The sequence below is a fragment of the Chiloscyllium plagiosum genome, unplaced genomic scaffold, assembly GCF_037043375.1.
Source record: "Chiloscyllium plagiosum isolate Xiang-an unplaced genomic scaffold, Cpla_swu_hap1 HiC_scaffold_7, whole genome shotgun sequence".
Taxonomy (NCBI): domain Eukaryota; kingdom Metazoa; phylum Chordata; class Chondrichthyes; order Orectolobiformes; family Hemiscylliidae; genus Chiloscyllium; species Chiloscyllium plagiosum.
In genome coordinates this window covers 72,841,067-72,859,167 of record NW_028270145.1, presented here as the reverse complement: position 1 = coordinate 72,859,167, position 18,101 = coordinate 72,841,067, and the positions used below count along the sequence as shown (strand labels likewise).

The 18,101-nt window shown below is 37.5% G+C and overlaps 1 protein-coding gene across 2 annotated transcripts in view; it reads left to right on the top strand.

Annotated features, from left to right (window-relative positions):
* lmln (leishmanolysin-like (metallopeptidase M8 family)) overlaps positions 1-17,845 on the top strand; it is a 79,482-nt gene extending 61,637 nt beyond the window's left edge. For both annotated transcript variants that reach the window (XM_043693977.2, XM_087989185.1), the window contains exons 13-17: positions 2,145-2,277; positions 2,851-3,010; positions 6,761-6,891; positions 8,035-8,245; positions 15,121-17,845. In XM_043693977.2, coding sequence (XP_043549912.1) covers positions 2,145-2,277; positions 2,851-3,010; positions 6,761-6,891; positions 8,035-8,245; positions 15,121-15,221 — 736 coding nt within the window. In that variant the 3' untranslated portion in view covers positions 15,222-17,845. The remainder of the gene's footprint in view (positions 1-2,144; positions 2,278-2,850; positions 3,011-6,760; positions 6,892-8,034; positions 8,246-15,120) is intronic.
* Positions 17,846-18,101: the final 256 nt, after the last annotated feature.

The following is an 18,101-nucleotide window of genomic DNA, read 5'->3' as shown; positions in this document are numbered from 1 at the left end:
GATGTTGGGAAGATGGTGCAATTGGTTGGAGAGACCAGGACCAAGGGCATAGCGTTAGAGTAAAAGGAATACCTTTTAGAACAGAGATAAGGAAAAACTTCTTCAGCCAGAAAGTGATGAATCTGTGGAATCATTGCCACAGAAGGCTGTGGAGGCTAGATCATTGAAGACTGAGATACATATGTTCTTGAATATCAAGCAGATTAAGGATTATGGGGATAAAGTGGGAAAATGGGATGAGTGCTCCTCAGCCATGATTGAATGGCAGAGCAGACTCGATGGTGGCCTCTAGGCCTAATTTCTGCTCCTTTGTCTTATGGTCTTAGTTGAACACAGACATCACTGTGTGTAGTCAAGAAAGGACTAAACTAATTAAAATGCCAAAGGCTAGAAATGTGGTCCATAAGATGCTGGAATAGAGTAGGCTATTTTGCCCATCAAGTCTGTTTGCTATTCAGTGACATCAAGGCTGATTGGATAATCCTTAATTCTAATTTTCCTGTTTATCCCCATAACTTTTGATCACCTTATTGATTAAAACCTATCTCACCTTTGAAGATTTTTAATGACCTGGCCTTAACTATCCTCTGCATGAAATAATTCCACATGTTCATGACCCACTGAGAAGAAATTCTTCCTTACCTCTTGTCTTGAACAGAAACCTATTACTCTGAGCTTATGCACTGTGGTATTGGACTCTCCCACAAGCGGAAACAAACTCTCCACATTCATGTTGTCAAACCCTTCCAAGAATCAACTTAGTTTTTCTTTCTGCAACCTGGGTAGATGCATTTTCTGCACTTACTAGCCAGTAAGATGAGCTCTGCTTTGAACAGTTAATGTCAATATGAATGAATGAATGTCTTGGCCATCTACAGGTTCAAGTTGGGTGCAAGCCCTTGGGGTAATTAATCAGGCTGCATGTCTCCTCCTTGTCCAACCTTGGTTGACCCCCAGAAAAGTATCAGACCATATCTGTCAGTATACTTAAGGCCTTCTGTGATTGGTGGACGATGTGAGGACTGGGATATTTGATTTATAATGTAAATGCTATTTTGCCTATAATTTTCCTTTTTTTGTGTGTTTTGTTGGTTGTATCCTCTAATAAGAGGGTGTTTTGGTTATTTCTTTTCTTGTTTGATAACATTGAGGAGATATATTTAACTTATATTTCATAATTGTTCCGTCAAAGCATCATGATTGGGCACTTCTTTATAAAACCCTGCTCTCCTTTTCCCTGCTAGTAAGAAAATTTTTAGTAGAGACAGTAAAATAGTAGAAAAGGGACAACAATGGAAAATAATACTCTGGAATTTTTCTCTCTGATTCACTCTCACAATCGAAACCAGTCAATGCTCAAATAGACCAAGTGTTTTGTACTTCAGGATATTTACATGCATTCTGTCTGATGTAAACTTTACCTTAGTGACAAACTGGTTCACCTCGCTTTCGAAGGCATGCAGAGCCAACATCTTCTGTACCAGTTGCAAATGTAGTCTATTGGCTCATTACTGTCTGGGAAAGGAAGTATCACCTGATATCAACAAGAAAAGCAGAAGTTGCTGGAAAATAACCCACTCGATTTGGCAGCATCTGTGAAGAGTATTCAGAGTTAATGTTTTGGGCCCGGTGACCTTTCCTCAGAACCTAAGGTCAAATCTGTTGCTATTATATATGAGTTTAATATTAAGGCTTTCAAGAGCGTTAAATATGTTGTGGTTAAACATCTGCAATGTTGAGAAACTATAATTAAATACATGGAGCACAGTTATTCTAATAAAGTACATTAGGACTGGTATCTAATCTGTAAACATCATGCATCAGCTATCTCTTGAGATAATGGGATCTAAAAGTGATTGTATATTACATCATTTTACATCATTACATAGCATGGTTTCTTCTGCTTAGATAGTGATATTCCGCAAAATTGATGATTGGTATGTAATAATGTTATTATATCCATTACTATCCCTTAAAAAATTTTCTTGAATATGTTTCAAAATTAAGTAAGAATAAAATAGATTAGTTTGCTTTGCTACTTTCTATCTTTATAAATAGGAAATGAAAATTGACAGTAGAAGTTTGTCCAAAGTGATTGTTATTGAACTGCAATAAGTAATGAAATTGTACATGGTTTTCTCCAGGAATAAGAATATAACTCCATATTGTGACACACTGAGGACATCTCCATTACGGTTAACATGTCGGCAGGATCAGAAGGCTGTAGCAGTCTGTAATTTAGAGAAGTTCCCAGCACATCTACCATCAGAGTATCAGGTATAATAAAATACTTTCCTTTTTACATTCAGGTTTACATCATGTGTGTAAAATTGGCTTGAAAACCTTAATACTATAATAGTTTCAAGATCTGATGGAAGGCCACTATGCTAAATGTTAATTCTGCTTCTCTTGATGACATTATTCGTATTTTAGATTTCCAACATTTGCTGTATTTTGCCTTTACGTCATTTGTTATATTTTGTATTTCTTTCAGCCCTTAATTTTATCAAGACAAAATTTTAATAATTTACCTAGAACTTGAGCATTGTTGAAAAAAGAGACACATTCTGCTGAAGCTTTTCATCTTGCATTAATCAGAACATTTAACAAAGCATGGATGTTAACTGTCAATCAGGATTAATTGGTGCATTTTCAATGCCTCTACCAATCAGAAATCACTTGCCAACCAATCAACAGCACTCTCCTCATATAGGATTAGTATTAGTTTTTATCTTGAAATTTCATTCTTATAAAACGTCCTGGTAAGTGCAAGATGAAAAAATTAGACAAAATGTCTTTTTCAGCATTACTCGAATTTAGTTAATGAGGGCTTGTATTTATTTTTAACAGTATTTTGACTACCTTGATGGTGTACCAGAAGGAGAGCTGCAGTACTATGGTGGATCAGTGGAAATAGCTGACTACTGCCCTTTTAGTCAGGAGTTCAGTTGGTATATAAGTGGTGAATTCCAGCGTGGCTCTGATTGCAGAATCTCTCAAAATCAACCAGGTTGGTTTCTCTGTCCATTCTATGAATAGTTTTTGAACTATGACATAGTGATCTGCTGTATTAGGACTGTGAAATTTCTGATAAATTTCCAGAGACTTTGAAATTAGGTTGTTATTGCTATCCACATGCCTCCTTTCCCTCAGTTTGTTATTGCACAAGTTTTAAAAGATTTCAAGAAATAATGATGAACAATGCATGCCTGTATATCTGGAAATTTACCTTGAAAATGATCATTTAGTATTTAGATTTTATTGATGTCAAAATGCACTGAGTGCAATAATTTCAGTGTCATGTATTTCTTGTTCTCTTAAGCAGGAAATGTTTTGACGGTTTTGATTCACTGAATAACTTTGATTAAAATCAAAAAGTCTGTTTTCTGTCTTCATGTTGGGCTAACGAGGCTGAGATTTTAGATACAGAATTTTATAAGTTTTTTTTCTTGTAATGTGTAGAAAATAATTGGTTGGGCAGTCTTAATGTGGATTTATGAAGACCAAGTAGTTTTTGACAAACCAGAGGGAGGTTTTATGGATATTAGTAGCAGAGTTAATAAGGAGCAACCAGAGAATATGCTCTATATGGATTTTCAGGAAGCTTTCGATGCAGGAGGTTGGAAAGCAAAATGAAGTCACATGGAATTGGGACTACATACTAGCATGGATTGAGGGTTGTTAACATGCAGAAAGCAGAGAATAGGAGTAAATGGACCATTCTGAGGTTGACTGGCTGTAACCAGTGGGTACTATGATGATATACTTTTATGCTAGTTTTATCATAATCTATATAATTAACTTGAATGTGGAGGCCATTTGCAATATTTCTGAGTTTGTAGATAATCTAAAACTTTATTGAAATATGAGTTTTGAGGAGGATGCAAAGATGCTTCAAGGAAATTTAGACAAACTAATTGAGTAAGCAAACGTATGCCAAGTTAATACAGTGTGGATAAGAGTGAGGTTATCCAATTGTGTAGCAGGAACGGATGTGCAGTGTACTTCTTGAATGGTGAGCAATTGGAAAGTGTTAATGCACAAAGGCACCTAATTACCTTGCTTACAAGTAACCAGAAGCCAGCATGGACATTCAGCAAGAAATTTGGAAGGCAAAGGTATATTGTCCCTTAGCAAAGAAGTTTTGTTTCAGTTATGCATGAGATTGCACCTGGAGTATTGTATACAGTTCTGGCCTCCTTGCCTAACAAAGGATAATATGCCATAGAAGAGTGCAATGGAGGTTCACCAGACTGATCATTCACCATCAGGGCAGATTAAGGAGACTGAGTCTGTTTTTTCTGGATTTCAGGAGACTGAGAGGTGTCCCCGTAAAAACTTAAAATTCTTTAGGGATATAAAAAAAAAGACTCAGAATGAATGTTTTGCTTGACTGTGCAGTCTAGAGCCCAAAGGAACAGTTTCAGAATAAATGGTTTCAGAATGAACCATTGAAGACAAAGACAAGGAGTAACTTCATCACTCAGAGTGGTGAATATTTAGAATTTTTTACCACATAAAGTGGTAGAAGTTCAGTAAAGTTAGTTCAAAGCAAAGGTTGACAGATTTCTTGTTTCTTTTGACATCAAGGGATATGGGCAGAAATATGGCATCAGAGTAGACAATCCGATGTAAAGGAGAAAGGTTGCAATTCAAAGCAAAACACTGGATAGTGGAAATCTGAAATAAAAACAATGTACTAGAAAAATACAGTAGGTCTGGCAGCATCTGTGGAGAGAGAAACACTCAATGTTTCAAATCTGATATTACTTCTTCAGAAGAGCCGTGTTGGACTCAATGTTACGTGTGCTTCTCTCTCTGTCTCCAGGTGCTGTCAGACCTGGTGTGTTTCTTCAGCACCTCATTTTAATATCTAGAATGGTGAAACAGGCTTGAGCAGCTGAATGGCCTATCCCTCCTATTTTCTTATTCATGATTACTCATTTTGATTTTGTTAGCTAATTCTATACTTAGAACATAGAAACATAGAACATTACAGCGTAGTACAGGCCCTTTGGAACCAATCTGAAGCCTGTCTAACCTCACACTAGTCCATTCTCGTCCATATGCCTAGCCAATGACAGCCTCAAGTCCCTCAGCCCTTCCTCATACGACCTTCCCTCCATACCAGGCAACATCCTAGTAAATCCTCTGAACCCTTTCCAAAGCTTCCACATCCTTCCTATAATGTGGTGATGAGAACTGAACGCAATACTCCAAATGTGGCCACATTAGAGTTTTGCACAGTTGCATCATGACCTCATGGATCCTAAACTCAATCTCTCTACTAATAAAAGCTAACATACTGTATGCCTTCTTAACAACCCTATCAACTTTGGTGGCAACTTTCAAGGATCTATGTACCTGAACACCAAGATCTCTCTGTTCTTCTACACTACCAAGAGTCTTGGCATTACCCCAGTACTTTGCATTCTTGTCACCTGAGCACCTGTTACCCAGTACTTTGCATTTCTGAGTGAATCACCTCACACTTTTCAGCATTAAACTCCATTTGCCACCTCTCAGTCCAGCTGTTCGGCTTATCTATTTCTCTCTAACCTACAACACCCTTCGTCACTATCCACAACTCTACTGGTCTTAGTGTCATCTGCAAATTTACTAACCCATCCTTCTATGCCCTCATCCAGGTTATTTATATAAATGACAACCAACAGTGGACACAAAATAGATCCTTGCGGTACCCCAAGAGCAACTGAACTCCAGGATGAATATTTCACATCAGCCACCACCTTCTGTCTTCTTTCAGCTGGCCAATTTCTGATCCAAAACACTAAATCACCCTCAATCCCATACCTCCGTATTTTGTGCAACAGTCTACCGTGGGGAACCTTATCAAACGCCTTACTGAAATCTATATACACCACATCAACCGCTTTACCCTCATCCACCTGTTTGGTCACTTTCTCAAAGAACTCTGTAAGGTTTGTGAGGCACGACCTACTCCTCACAAAACCGTAATAAACTTATCCCTAATGAACTTATTCTTCTTTAGGTGGTTATAAATTCTATCTGTTATAATTCTTTCCAGCACTTTACCCACAACTGAAGTAAGGCGCACTGGTCTATAATTTCCAGGGTTGCCTCAACTCCCTTTCTTGAACAAGGGAACAACATTTGCTATCTTTCAGTGTTCTGGCACTATTCCTGTAGACTGGCAAGAAAATTATAATGGATTGTTCATTAAACTAGGAACGATCATTATAAGGGAAATATGCACTGAAGGTATTTTCCAGCTGTCCCTTTACAGGATCTTTTAATTGATATTTGTAAAGTATTACCTCTCTGACCTTCAGTTGTCTCAAATTTATTGTGAACCCAGAGAAATTCAACCTTGAATTTGTAAATCTCGATTCAGTCCCCATGATAGATTTTTATTATATGTCCTGAATATTCTATTAACTGGTTTTTCTATGGAACATGTGCTAGTGTCTTGAATGAAAACCTTTCTGAAGCACTTTGGAATGGTGTTCTACTCAAGAATACCAAATAAATAGAAATTACTGTTGGTTTGGCATTTTTTCGTAGTTTGAAAGGAAGAGGTTCAAGAATGTCACTAGTTTTATTTGATAAGATTAACTGATAGACCTCCCAATTGTGTGTAATACTTTATAACATTTGAGCAGCAGATGACTTATGCAATGGGTTATGAATTTTGATCTGAGTGATAGCTATCTTATTGTGTCTTACATATATTAAGATGTGGTTGACTGGCGAATATGTTAATCTGTTTGCATTGCAGAGCCTTCTCGAAACTATGGTGCTGAAGAATATGGACCAACCTCTGTCTGCCTTGCTCAGAAGTCTCGTTTTGTAATGCAGCAATGCAACAAGAGTCCAGGCTCTCCAGACTGGGGTAGTGGATGTTATAGAGTGAGTGGTGTTATCTGTTTCACTACAGAATTTTTTCCAGTGTCAAACAAGAACATTAACAGGAAACCTAATGCAGATAGTACATTTGCTCTAAAGTGTCTGAAATGAATACAGCTATAGACTAGATAAAATAAAAGAACTGCTGGAAATTTGAAAAGCATACTATTATGGGAGTAGAGAAAGAAATGGTTATAAATTGCAAATGAAAATTACAAATCAAGCCTTTTAAACTCTTCTTTATTTGCACCTAATTATTGGTGCTCATCTTGGAGTGAGCATGTGATTAAAATAGCATTTCATGTTTTAAAAATTTGATCACAATTTGAAACACAGACACATATAGAATGTAAATGAGACTAGTGGCCCATTTACAAAAGAAAGATGGACAAACTTTCTGTCCAAAGTGTTTCATTTGAAGGATCTCATTCAAAAAATATGTTGCCAACAACTGCTGACTAACGTCAAGCTTTTCAGTATTTTTATTTTAGCACGAAAACTATGGATGCAAACCCATTGATGGATGTTTGATTCTGTCATTAAAAATTAGTAGCATTCAAGGAATTTAGAATGTTTAAGAATGAGAAATAAAGTTATAGGAATATAGCAAATACAAAAGAGTAAAACCACTAAAATATATCATTCAGTTAGAAATAAAATGTCCGTTAATCACATGACTGAAAAATATATAAATGCAGAGTAATTAAAATAATGAAAAAGTCTCTGTTGAACACGCAATGCAGCTATCTAAACATCTATTGAGCCACACTGTAGTACTGCATTTATTATTAAACTACCTCATCGAATTTCAACATCACTAATTAGTGTCAGAAATTTGCAAGTTAACAAAGGAAATGGATATTTGAAATTTGATTTACTGTCCCAGGTTGAAAGGCCTGCATGTAACTTAGACATGTTTAAATTGATGTTTTGTGTATGTTCGTGACTACAGCTGTGCAGTAATAATTTTGTGACTTTGCTAAATGGGAGCATGCATTTAATAACTTGAGAGGGAAAGGGCCACAAAGAAAGCTTTGTTTTATATTCTATTACAAAACCAGTATATTTCCAGAGTGTCTTTTCTAATTTGGAGGATAATTTAGAGGATAAATTAATCAGTGAAATACCTTCTGTTTCATTATTTAGGTTTCCTGTACAATTGAGGGACTAATCGTTTGGGTTTCTGATAAGTTCTATTTATGCAGTCGAACAGGGCAGGTACTTTCTATTAATGTTGTGATGAATGACTGGGTCTACACGGGAAGCCTGGTATGTCCATCTTGTTTTGACTTCTGCAGTACATGTCCACCAGAGCGTGATCCGCCGTTAAGTAATTTCACAAGGACAATTCCAATAGGTAATATGTTTGTCTTTCTTGCAGTTTTTTTCTTTTGAGAGCCTGTGCTAATTTATTTAGTGGCCACAGTTTGGACTGAAAATAATAATTAATTGAGAATTGTGTTTTCATATCCATCCACATTATTAGGATTTAGTATATGTTCTGGAAATTAAGTGTACACCTGTGGTAATGCAGTAGTTTTAATACATGTGAGATAACTAAAGCAATCTGTGTGCAACACCTGTATTTTAAATGAAATATGCAATGTTGAGCAGTTGTATTACTTTCTAGGCCTCATGAATAGTTAGTTACTGGTTACTAAATGAAGGGATAAGTGTGCTGTTTGCATGTCACACTCCTTCAATTTGAAACACTGAAGCATAAAATATAAAGTTATTTTCTGTTTCTTAGAGTTCATAAGCATATTTACCGTAATCTCAGTACCCTGCACATCAGCAAAATTTTTTTTGCATTGTTCTCCTGTTTGCTGACATCATGTAAGCAAACTTTAAAATAGTCATAATATAAAAGGGAGCATCAATTGCTCTTACAATACTGGTGCGGTGGGGTGATGAGAAAGAGAATTCGTGTTGGCTGACCCTAGAAACTGCAGTGGAGGTAGACACTATACTGATACCCACAACAGTGCTATGATGTATTTTGATTCACGGGAATTTGAGTGGAAAATCTCCTCACATTTCTTTTGAGCATGTCTTTGTTACTTAGCATCCAAATCCTAAAATCACTGTCAATGACACTCCAAAGGCCTGCTAATCGTATTTTGCATATACTCGTACAACAAATAAATTGTAAGCATCTGTGAGCTTCAAAGTATAACTTTGGTTCAGTGTATATGTGTTTAATCTCCAATTTTACTTTTAATTTACTGTTGTCAGATAAGTTTAAGAACAAGTATGAAAGATTAGCTTCCAATGCACTATCTTGATGTCACTGCCTTCATGTCACATGCACAAAAAAAATTGTGGCTGGAAGTGCTACTCCTTTTTTGAGGTATTTTCTGTGCTCGAGCTAATTTTCTCAAATTCTAAGAACAGTAATTAATGCTTTGCAATTTTTGGTACTTTGGGGGAAAAAAAATCAAGACAGTGGGACTTTAAAAAAAGAGGTAGACAAACAGTGAATCTGCACTGCTGCTGCCTTAACTGTTTAGTTTCAAGTATCTCTGGATTATGGAGTTTGTTCTAAGAAAAGTAAACAAACAATGGAGTTCACAGCTGATCTTGAAGAAACCTGTATGGGGGAGCTCACAGCAGGGAAGCAGTTAAGTGGTTAGTTTTAAAGTGTAACCTTATTACTTTTTTGTAAATTTACAATAGTGAATAAAGTGGTTTTATTTTTGATTGTGTTTTTATTGAGATGTCTCTTGATTAAACTTTAAAAATATAAAAACAAAGGTACTAAGTCAGCCTGGCACAGTGTTTTTAGAGCAGTAAGACTGCTGGGTCTGTAGATTGTTAAGGTGCAAAGATGGCCATTAGTAGAGTGATGTGCTCTTCCTGTTGGATGTGGAAGATTAGGGAGAGTTTCCATGTTACTGAGGATTTTGACTGCAGGAAGTGTGTTGGGTTGCAAATCCTATCAGATCACATAGATCAGATGGAACAGCGGTTAGTGGCAATGAATATTTACAGGAGCTAGGGATGGTATTTGCAAGGAGGGATATAAACCAAATTTACAGTCAGGTAGATGAGTGATTTCCAGAAAAGTAGGAGAGGGAGGCAGTTAGGGCAGGAGTCTCCTGTGGCTATTCCTATCTCAAACAAGTATACTGTTTTGGAAAATGTAGTGGGTGATGGTCTCTCAGGGGAATATAGTACTGGCAGTCAGGTTTCTGGTACCGAGACTGGCTCTAATGTAATGAGGGGTATGTCAAGTTCCAAGCGATCAATTGTGATAGGAAACTCTCTCGTCAGAGAGACAGGCATTTCTGCAGCCGATAGCGAGACATCAGAATGGTCTATTGCCTCTCTGAATATTCTCAAAGGGGAGAGGGACTAGTGGGAAAAGGAGCAGGTCAGGGCAGGCAGGAACAAAACAGAGAACATGGTAGGTCTGGTAATTAAACTACATTTATTTCATTCAAGAGGCTGAACAGATAAGGCAGATGAACTCAGGGCCTTGTTGGGAAAATGGAACTGGGATGTCATAGCAATTACTGAGACATGGCTCACGGATGGACAGGACTGGCAGCTTAATATTCTAGGGTGTAGATGCTATAGAAAGGATAGAAAATGGGGGAATTCAAAGGAGGGGGAGTTGTGCTTTTGATTAGGGGTAATGGGGTGTAGGTTTGCTCGCTGAGCTGTAGGTTTGATATCCAGACGTTTCATTACCTGGCTAGGTAACATCATCAGTGGCGACCTCCAAGTGAAGCGAAGCTGTTGTCTCCTGCTTTCTATTTATATCTTTCTCCTGGATCTATCAACCCCTCAAAAAACAAACAGGAAATGACATCACCACAAATCCCTGGAATCCCATCCAGGAGAAAGATATAAATAAAAAGCAGGAGACAACAGCTTTGCTTCACTTGGAGGTCGCCACTGATGATGTTACCTAGCCAGGTAATGAAACGTCTGGATATCACATCTACAGCTCAGCGAGCAAACCTACACCCTAAACCTCAACCTGAGCTACAAATCTTCACAAACCTTGCATTAGGGGTAATGTTACAGCTGTACTTAGGATATTCCTGGGAAAACATCCAGGGAAGTTGTTTGAGTAGAACTGAGAAATAAGAAAGCGATGACCAGCTCATTGGGATTGTTTTACAGAACCCCCCCCCACTATAGTCAGAAGGAAATTGAAAAACACATTTGTAAGGAGATCACAGTAATCTGTAAGAATAATAGGGTGGTTATGGTAGGTCATTTTAACTTTCCAAACATAGACTGGGACTGCCATAGTATTAGAGGCTTGGATAGAGAGGACATTGTTAAGTGTGTAGAAGTAAATTTTCTGATTCGCTATATAGATGGAGCTACCAGAGACGGTGCAAAACCTGACCTACTGTTGGGAAATAAGGCAGGGCAGGTGACTGAGCCAATGACCCTAATTCTATTTGTTTTAAAATAATGATTGAAAAGGATAGACCAGATCTGAAAGTTCAAGTTCTAAATTGGAGGAAGGCTAGTTTTGATAAGAACTTTCAAAAGTTGATGGGGGTGAATGTTCACATGTAAAGGGACAGCTGGAAAATGGGAAATCTTCAAAAATGAGACAGAGTCCAGAGGCAGTATGTTCCTGTTAGGATAAAGGACAAGGTTGGTACAGAAACTGACATATGCAAATCCAACCCAAAGACTTGAATAGGAAAATGTAGGTTGTCACACTGAGGGCAGCAGTGGTGACTCAGTGGTTAGGACTGCTGCCTCACAACGCCAGGGACCTGGGTTCAATTCCCGCCTCAGACAACTGTTTGTGTGGAGTTTGCACGTTCTTCCCATGGTGTCTGCGTGGGTTTCTTCTGGGTGCTCCAGTTTCCTCCCACAGTTCAAAGATGTGCAGGTTAGGTGAATTCGCCATGCTAAATTGCTCGTAGTGTTAGATGGATTAGTCAGGGGTAAATGTAGGGGAATAGGTCTTGGTGGGTTGTTCTTTGGAGGTTCGATGTGGACTTGTTGGGCCGAACGGCCTATTTCCACACTGTAGGGAATCGAATCCAATCAAAAAAAAGTGGTAAACCCTCTGGTGCTGAATAACTGGAGAATTTGACATTTTGGTTAAGAATAAGAATAGGAAATAGCATATGTCAGGTATATGCAGCAGAGATCGAGTGAATCCCTAGAAGACTATAAAGGCAGTAGGAGTGTGCTTAAGAGGGCAATCAAGGAGAGCAAAAAGTGGACATGAGATAGCTTTAGCAAATAGTGTTAAGAAGAATTAACAGAATTCTACAAATACATGAAGGACAAAAGGGTAACTATGGAGAGAATAGGACCCCTTAAAGATCAGCAAGACCGCCTGTGTGTGGAACTGCAGGAGATGGGAGGAGATACCAAATGATTTGGATGTGAACAAAGGAGGTATAGTTCGTAAGTTTGCAGATGACAGAAATTGAAGGTGTAGTGGACAGCGAAGGTGGTTATCTCAGATTACAACAGTATCTTGATCAAATGGGCCAATGGGCTGAGAAGTGACAGATGGAGTTTAATTCAGATAAATGTGAGGTGCTGCATTTTGGAATGGGAAATCAGGCCAGGACTTTTATACTAAATGGTAAGGTCCTAAGGAGTGTTGCTGAACAAAGAGACCTTGGAGTGCAAGTTCATAGTTCCATGAAAGTGGAGTTGCAGGCCGATAGGTTTGTGAAGAAGGCGTTGGGTATGCTTTCCTTTATTGTACAGAGCAATGAGTAAAGAGAAGGGAGGTCATATTGGGCTTTACAGGACATTGGTTAGGCTAGTTTTGGAATATTGTGTACAATTCCAGTCTCCCTCTTATCAGAAGGATGTTGTGAAACCTGATAGAGTTCAGAAAATGTTTACAAGGATGTTGCCAGGGTTGGAGGATTTGAGCTATAGGGAGAGGCTGAACAGGCTGGGGCTGTTTTCTGTGGAGCGTCAGAGGCTGAGGGGTGACCTTATAAAAGTTTATAAAATCACAAAGGGCATGGATAGAATAAATAGACAAAGTATTTTCCATGGGGTGAGGGAGTCCAGAACTAGAGGGCATAGGTTTAGGGTGAGAGGGGAAAATTTTAAAATGGATATATGGGCAACCTTTTCACAAATGTGCTGCATGTATGGAATGAGCTGCCAGAAGATGTGGTGGAGGCTGGTACAATTACAGCATTTAAAAGACATCTGGATGGGTATATGAATAGGAAGGGTTTAGAGGGATATGAACCAGGTGCTGGCAAATGTGACGAGACTATGTTAGGATATCTGGTCGGCATGGACGAGTTGGACTGAAGGGTTTGTTTCCGTACCGTGCATCTCTATGACAATCAGTATGTTGCATTAGTGTTTACTGTGAGGAAGGATACGGAAGATAGAGAATGTGGGGGACTAGATAGTGACACTTTGAAAATTGTCCAAATTATAGAGGAGCAGGTGGTGGACTTCTTAAAATGCATAAAGGTGGATAAATCCCCAGGACCTGATCAGGCGTACCCTAGAACCTTTGGGAAGCCAGGGAAGCGATTGCTGGTCCCCTTGATGATATTTGTATCATCGATAGCCACAGGCAAGGTGCCAGAAAACTGGAAGGTTGGCTAACGTGCCACTATTTAAGAAAGGTGCTAAGGAAAAGCCGGGGAACTATAGACTGGTGAGCCTATCATCGATGGTGGATAAGTTTTGGAGGAATCCTGAGGGACAAGATTTACATGTATTTGGAAAGGTGATGACTGATTAGGGATTGTTAACATGGCTTTGTGCGTGGGAAATCATGTCTCACTAACTTGACTGAGATTTTTGAAGAACATGATCTGAATGGACTTCAGGAAGGGATTTAACAAGGTTCCTCATGGCAGACTGGTTAGCCAGATTAGTTCACATTGAATACAGGGAGAACTAGCTATTTGGATACAGAACTGGCTCAAAGGTAGAAGGCAGAGGGTGTTGGTGCAGGGTTGCTTTTCAGACTGGGAACCTGTGACCAATGATGTGCCACAAAGAACGGTGCTGGGTCCACTGCTTTTCCTAATTTATCTAAATGATTTGGATAGTGTTGCTGAACAAAGACCTGGAAGTGCAGGTTCATAGTTCCTTGAAAGTGGAATCGCAAGTAGGTAGGATAATGACAATAACATTTTGTTTGCTTGCCTTTATTGGTCAGTACATTGGGTATAGGACTTGGGAGGTCATGTTATGGCTGCACAGAACATTAGTCAGGCCGTTATTGAAATTATGTGTGCAATTCTGGTCTCCCTACTATAGGAAGGATGTTGTGAAGCTAGAAAGTTCACAAAAGATTTACAAGAATGTTGCCGGGTTTGGAGAATTTGAATTATAGGGAGAGCTGAATAAACTGAAGCTGTTTTCCCTCGAGCGTCAGATGCTGAGGGGTGACCTTATAGGGGTTTATAAAAGTATCAGGGCATGAATAGAGTAAATAGACAAGATCTTTTCCCCAGGGTGGGGAAGTCCAAAACTAGAGGGCATTGCATTAAGGTGAGAGGAGAAAGATTTAAAAGGGACCTAATGAGCAACATTTTCACGCAGAGGGTGCTGTGTGTACGGAATGAACTGCCAGGAAGTGAAGGCTGGAACGATTACAATATTTAACAGCCAAATGCATGGGTAAATGAATAGGAGGGGTTTAGAGAGATATGAACCAAATGGGACATATCCATTTATGCCAAATGGGACTAGTCAAAAAACAGCTCTGAATAGATAAATCGAGTTTCCACAGGATATCTCCTCATATATTTATATTGGAGAGTTGAATAGTAAAGAGTTATGATTGTGCCATGGACGAGTCAAACAGAAGGGTCTGTTTCTACACTGTATATCTCTATGACTCTATGTGATGTCAGAAGTTTCATAACCTAAAATTCACAATGTAATTGGATATTAATTTTGTAATTTTACCCTGGAAGAATATTGTAGCTCTCGTGCATTGGGGATAACATATAGCAAACTATTCAGTTCCCATATGAAAAATTGCTTTGAAACATATGTGAGATAGTTGTGGACTGTTTTAATGTAACTTATTATATAGAAAAGTTTCTTACCATGATTAGCAGAAAATGTAATTTTATGTGCGTAGTCCTGTAAATGAGTATTTGAAGCATGAAACACACCTGATAAATTTAAACATTGTTTTTGAAACAGTAAAAAGCAGATACAGAAAGTCAAAATTAACTCAAGTATGATTTAGTTTTGCAATTTAGAAAGATTGTTACATATGTTTTCTTTTTGTCATCCTAGATCCCTGCTCCAGGTCATCAGGACTGGTGGTTACTCTTTGGTTGCTCGTGGCTAACTTCCTCCCACTGGTCGTAGGCTTCTTCCTCTGTGTGTGGAATTAACTCCATTAAAGGATGTACTAAGGTTGTACAGTTTGAACACTGCCACAGCTAAGCATCATTTTGCAAAAGGATACATTAGGTGCTTTTACCGAAAAGACTGAACTCTTTTTTTTGTGATACGTATAAGGATTGATTGTAACATTTAATCTCAGTTGATTAAACACTCCAAGAAACTACGGCTACGTCAAATGACAAGGGTGCTACTACTGTACTTTGTACATTGAACGATACTGAACTACCTCGAAGATATTTCATAGTAAAATGAGCTAAATGCAGTCCCTTCATGGATCCCTTGTACATGCACATTGATTTTTCAGAGTTTGAATGTTATATGTAAATGGTAATGACTTGCACAGATTGTCAAATAGGATTCACAAGCATGTCAATCCGTCACTATTTGCACTTATGTTGCTTGGTTTGCAGTTTGTGCCTCAGCTTTATCAAAAAAAGCAATCCTGCACAATTGTAAATGATTAGTAGAACTTCTATAATAATGATTATGTGAGCATCAAAAATTTGTTTTGATTATTGTTCTGTTCTCGGCCAAGAAGTTTGCCTTGGATGTCATGTATCGCAATAAGTAATGGAGCACACTGTTGTCCATCTTGTAATCCTTTCCTGTTTGCTGGTTCTTTAATCAGATGTTAAGATGTCAATAATTCTGGGGACCATAGAAGCAGGATTTGTAACATGTCTTCAATATTTTATTTTAATCCAAGTGGATAACAGTTCCACTTTTCCTTTATGCTGTCCTAATGGCTCAGTGGATTTTAAAAATTGAAGCACTGAATAGATCTCAAGTTGAGCCAGGTGGAGTTGTGGCACTCCCCAACATTGAATTAATGCTTATAGGAAGACCTGAGAGTAGAGTATGGTCACTTGAGTAACTTTTATGGGTGCCTAACCCCTTTGACCCAATAGGAAATTGGCACTTTTAAAGGAGGAGAAAAATCTGGTAAAAAGCTTTTACTTTTGTCAACTTTTAAAATTTTATTTAAATTGAAATTAAAACATGTAAATTATTTGTATAATAGATCTATATTGTGATCATTTAATGATACAATTTAATCATAGAATTGCGATAACTATACTAATCAAAAAACAGCTCTGAATAGATAAATCGAGTTTCCACAGGATATCTCCTCATATATTTATATTGGAGAGTTGAATAGTAAAGAGTTATGATTGTGCAATACATGTTTTGCAAGCATTAATTAATGTTAGTCAGTTACGGTTTATTTTGCTTAATCAGCAAAATATTATTAGTTGGGTACAGGGGAGTGAATCAAAAACTGTTCTCTCTCAGAACATGTCGGTTAGATAAGCTGGATGAAGAATTACTGTACATCAAAAATTACTGCTGTTAAAAGGAACAGATTTCATATTAGATCACAGCTCTATATTCCACCAAGTCATATATTTCACAAGGTAGCAATGTAGACCAAATAATCTTATCTGACACTATCAATAAAAAGTTATCACGTTTTTATAACGATGCAGTGCGTCCTGTTCCTAGCTACGTTTTGTTAATCTGTTGGTTTAGTTTTAGGAAGACAGTATGCTGTTCAATGCATAAAAACGTAAGTGTTATATGGTTTAGCAGTTACTTGAAGCATATTGGTGAGGCATCACATTTAGAATAGATTTTATTGAGTGAATATTTTTAAGGGCAAAAGTGAGGACTGCAGATGCTGGAAACCAGAGTTTAGATCAGAGTGTTGCTGGAAAAGCAGAGCAGGTCAGGCAGCATCTCAGGAGCAAGAAAAATCGACGTTTCGGGCAAAAGCTCTTCTTGATGAAAGGTTTTTGCCCGAAACGTCGATTTTCCTGCTCCTCGGATGCTGCCTGACCTATTGTGCTTTTCCAGTATCACTCTGATCTAAACTCTGAATATTTTTGATACAGGTCTCAAGAATGTAGTCATCTTATCTCAGGTGATTAACTGTGAATATCTGAAGTCATATCTGTTTCAGTATTTATCAGTATACTGGATAAAAGTTTTTTCTTCTCAGTATTAAACTGTGAACGTACCAGATTTTTTTCTAGTCAAATATGTCATTGACCAGCATGAATCTGATGAAGGTAAAATTATGTGCAATATATCCAGTGTGGTTTTTTTTCTAAGCTTGTGTCCTAATAATTGTATGCTTGGAAGTTCATTGTATAAACACAAGTGGCTAGCAGCTGTTGCACTTGGTTTGTAAAATATGAATATGTATTTTTATATTTATAAAAATTGAACAAATGTTGTAATTTAACGTGTACAATTTGGTCTATAAGTAAAGTCATTTTCATTGCTCAATGTTTGCATTATAAATGTCAAATATTATGAACAGTAGACAAATCCATTTTTGAAAGCATTATAATTATTACTCTTATAATAACCATTACACCTGATTAGACAATTTACTATTTAAGTTTTCATTGACATGAAATAAAACATGAACCAAATCAATGCCTTGTTGTAATATAAGTGAGCAGTAATTGTGTTTTCTTCTATTTTGAAGACCATAAATGAAACATGCAGTATATTGATTATAATTGTAAGATTTTATTAATATTGCCAATGTTTCATTTAAAATTACACTATTTGAATATTATTAAATTAGTCAGATTTTGCTTTTGGAAGTTATAATACAACGTTCCTTACCTTACCAAATATTTCAATATCTTTGTATGAGGGGTGGAGGAATATTATATCCTTTGCTCCATTTTGTGCTTTTTTTTAAAAACATACAGGTATTGCAAGACCTTCTTACTGGTCTAACGTTTCTTGCCTGTATTCTAAATATCAATTCAGTGCAGCTTCAGTGCAGATCCACCTAATATGATCCACTTTTAGTAAGTAATAGAACATATTCATAATTATGTCAAGTACTG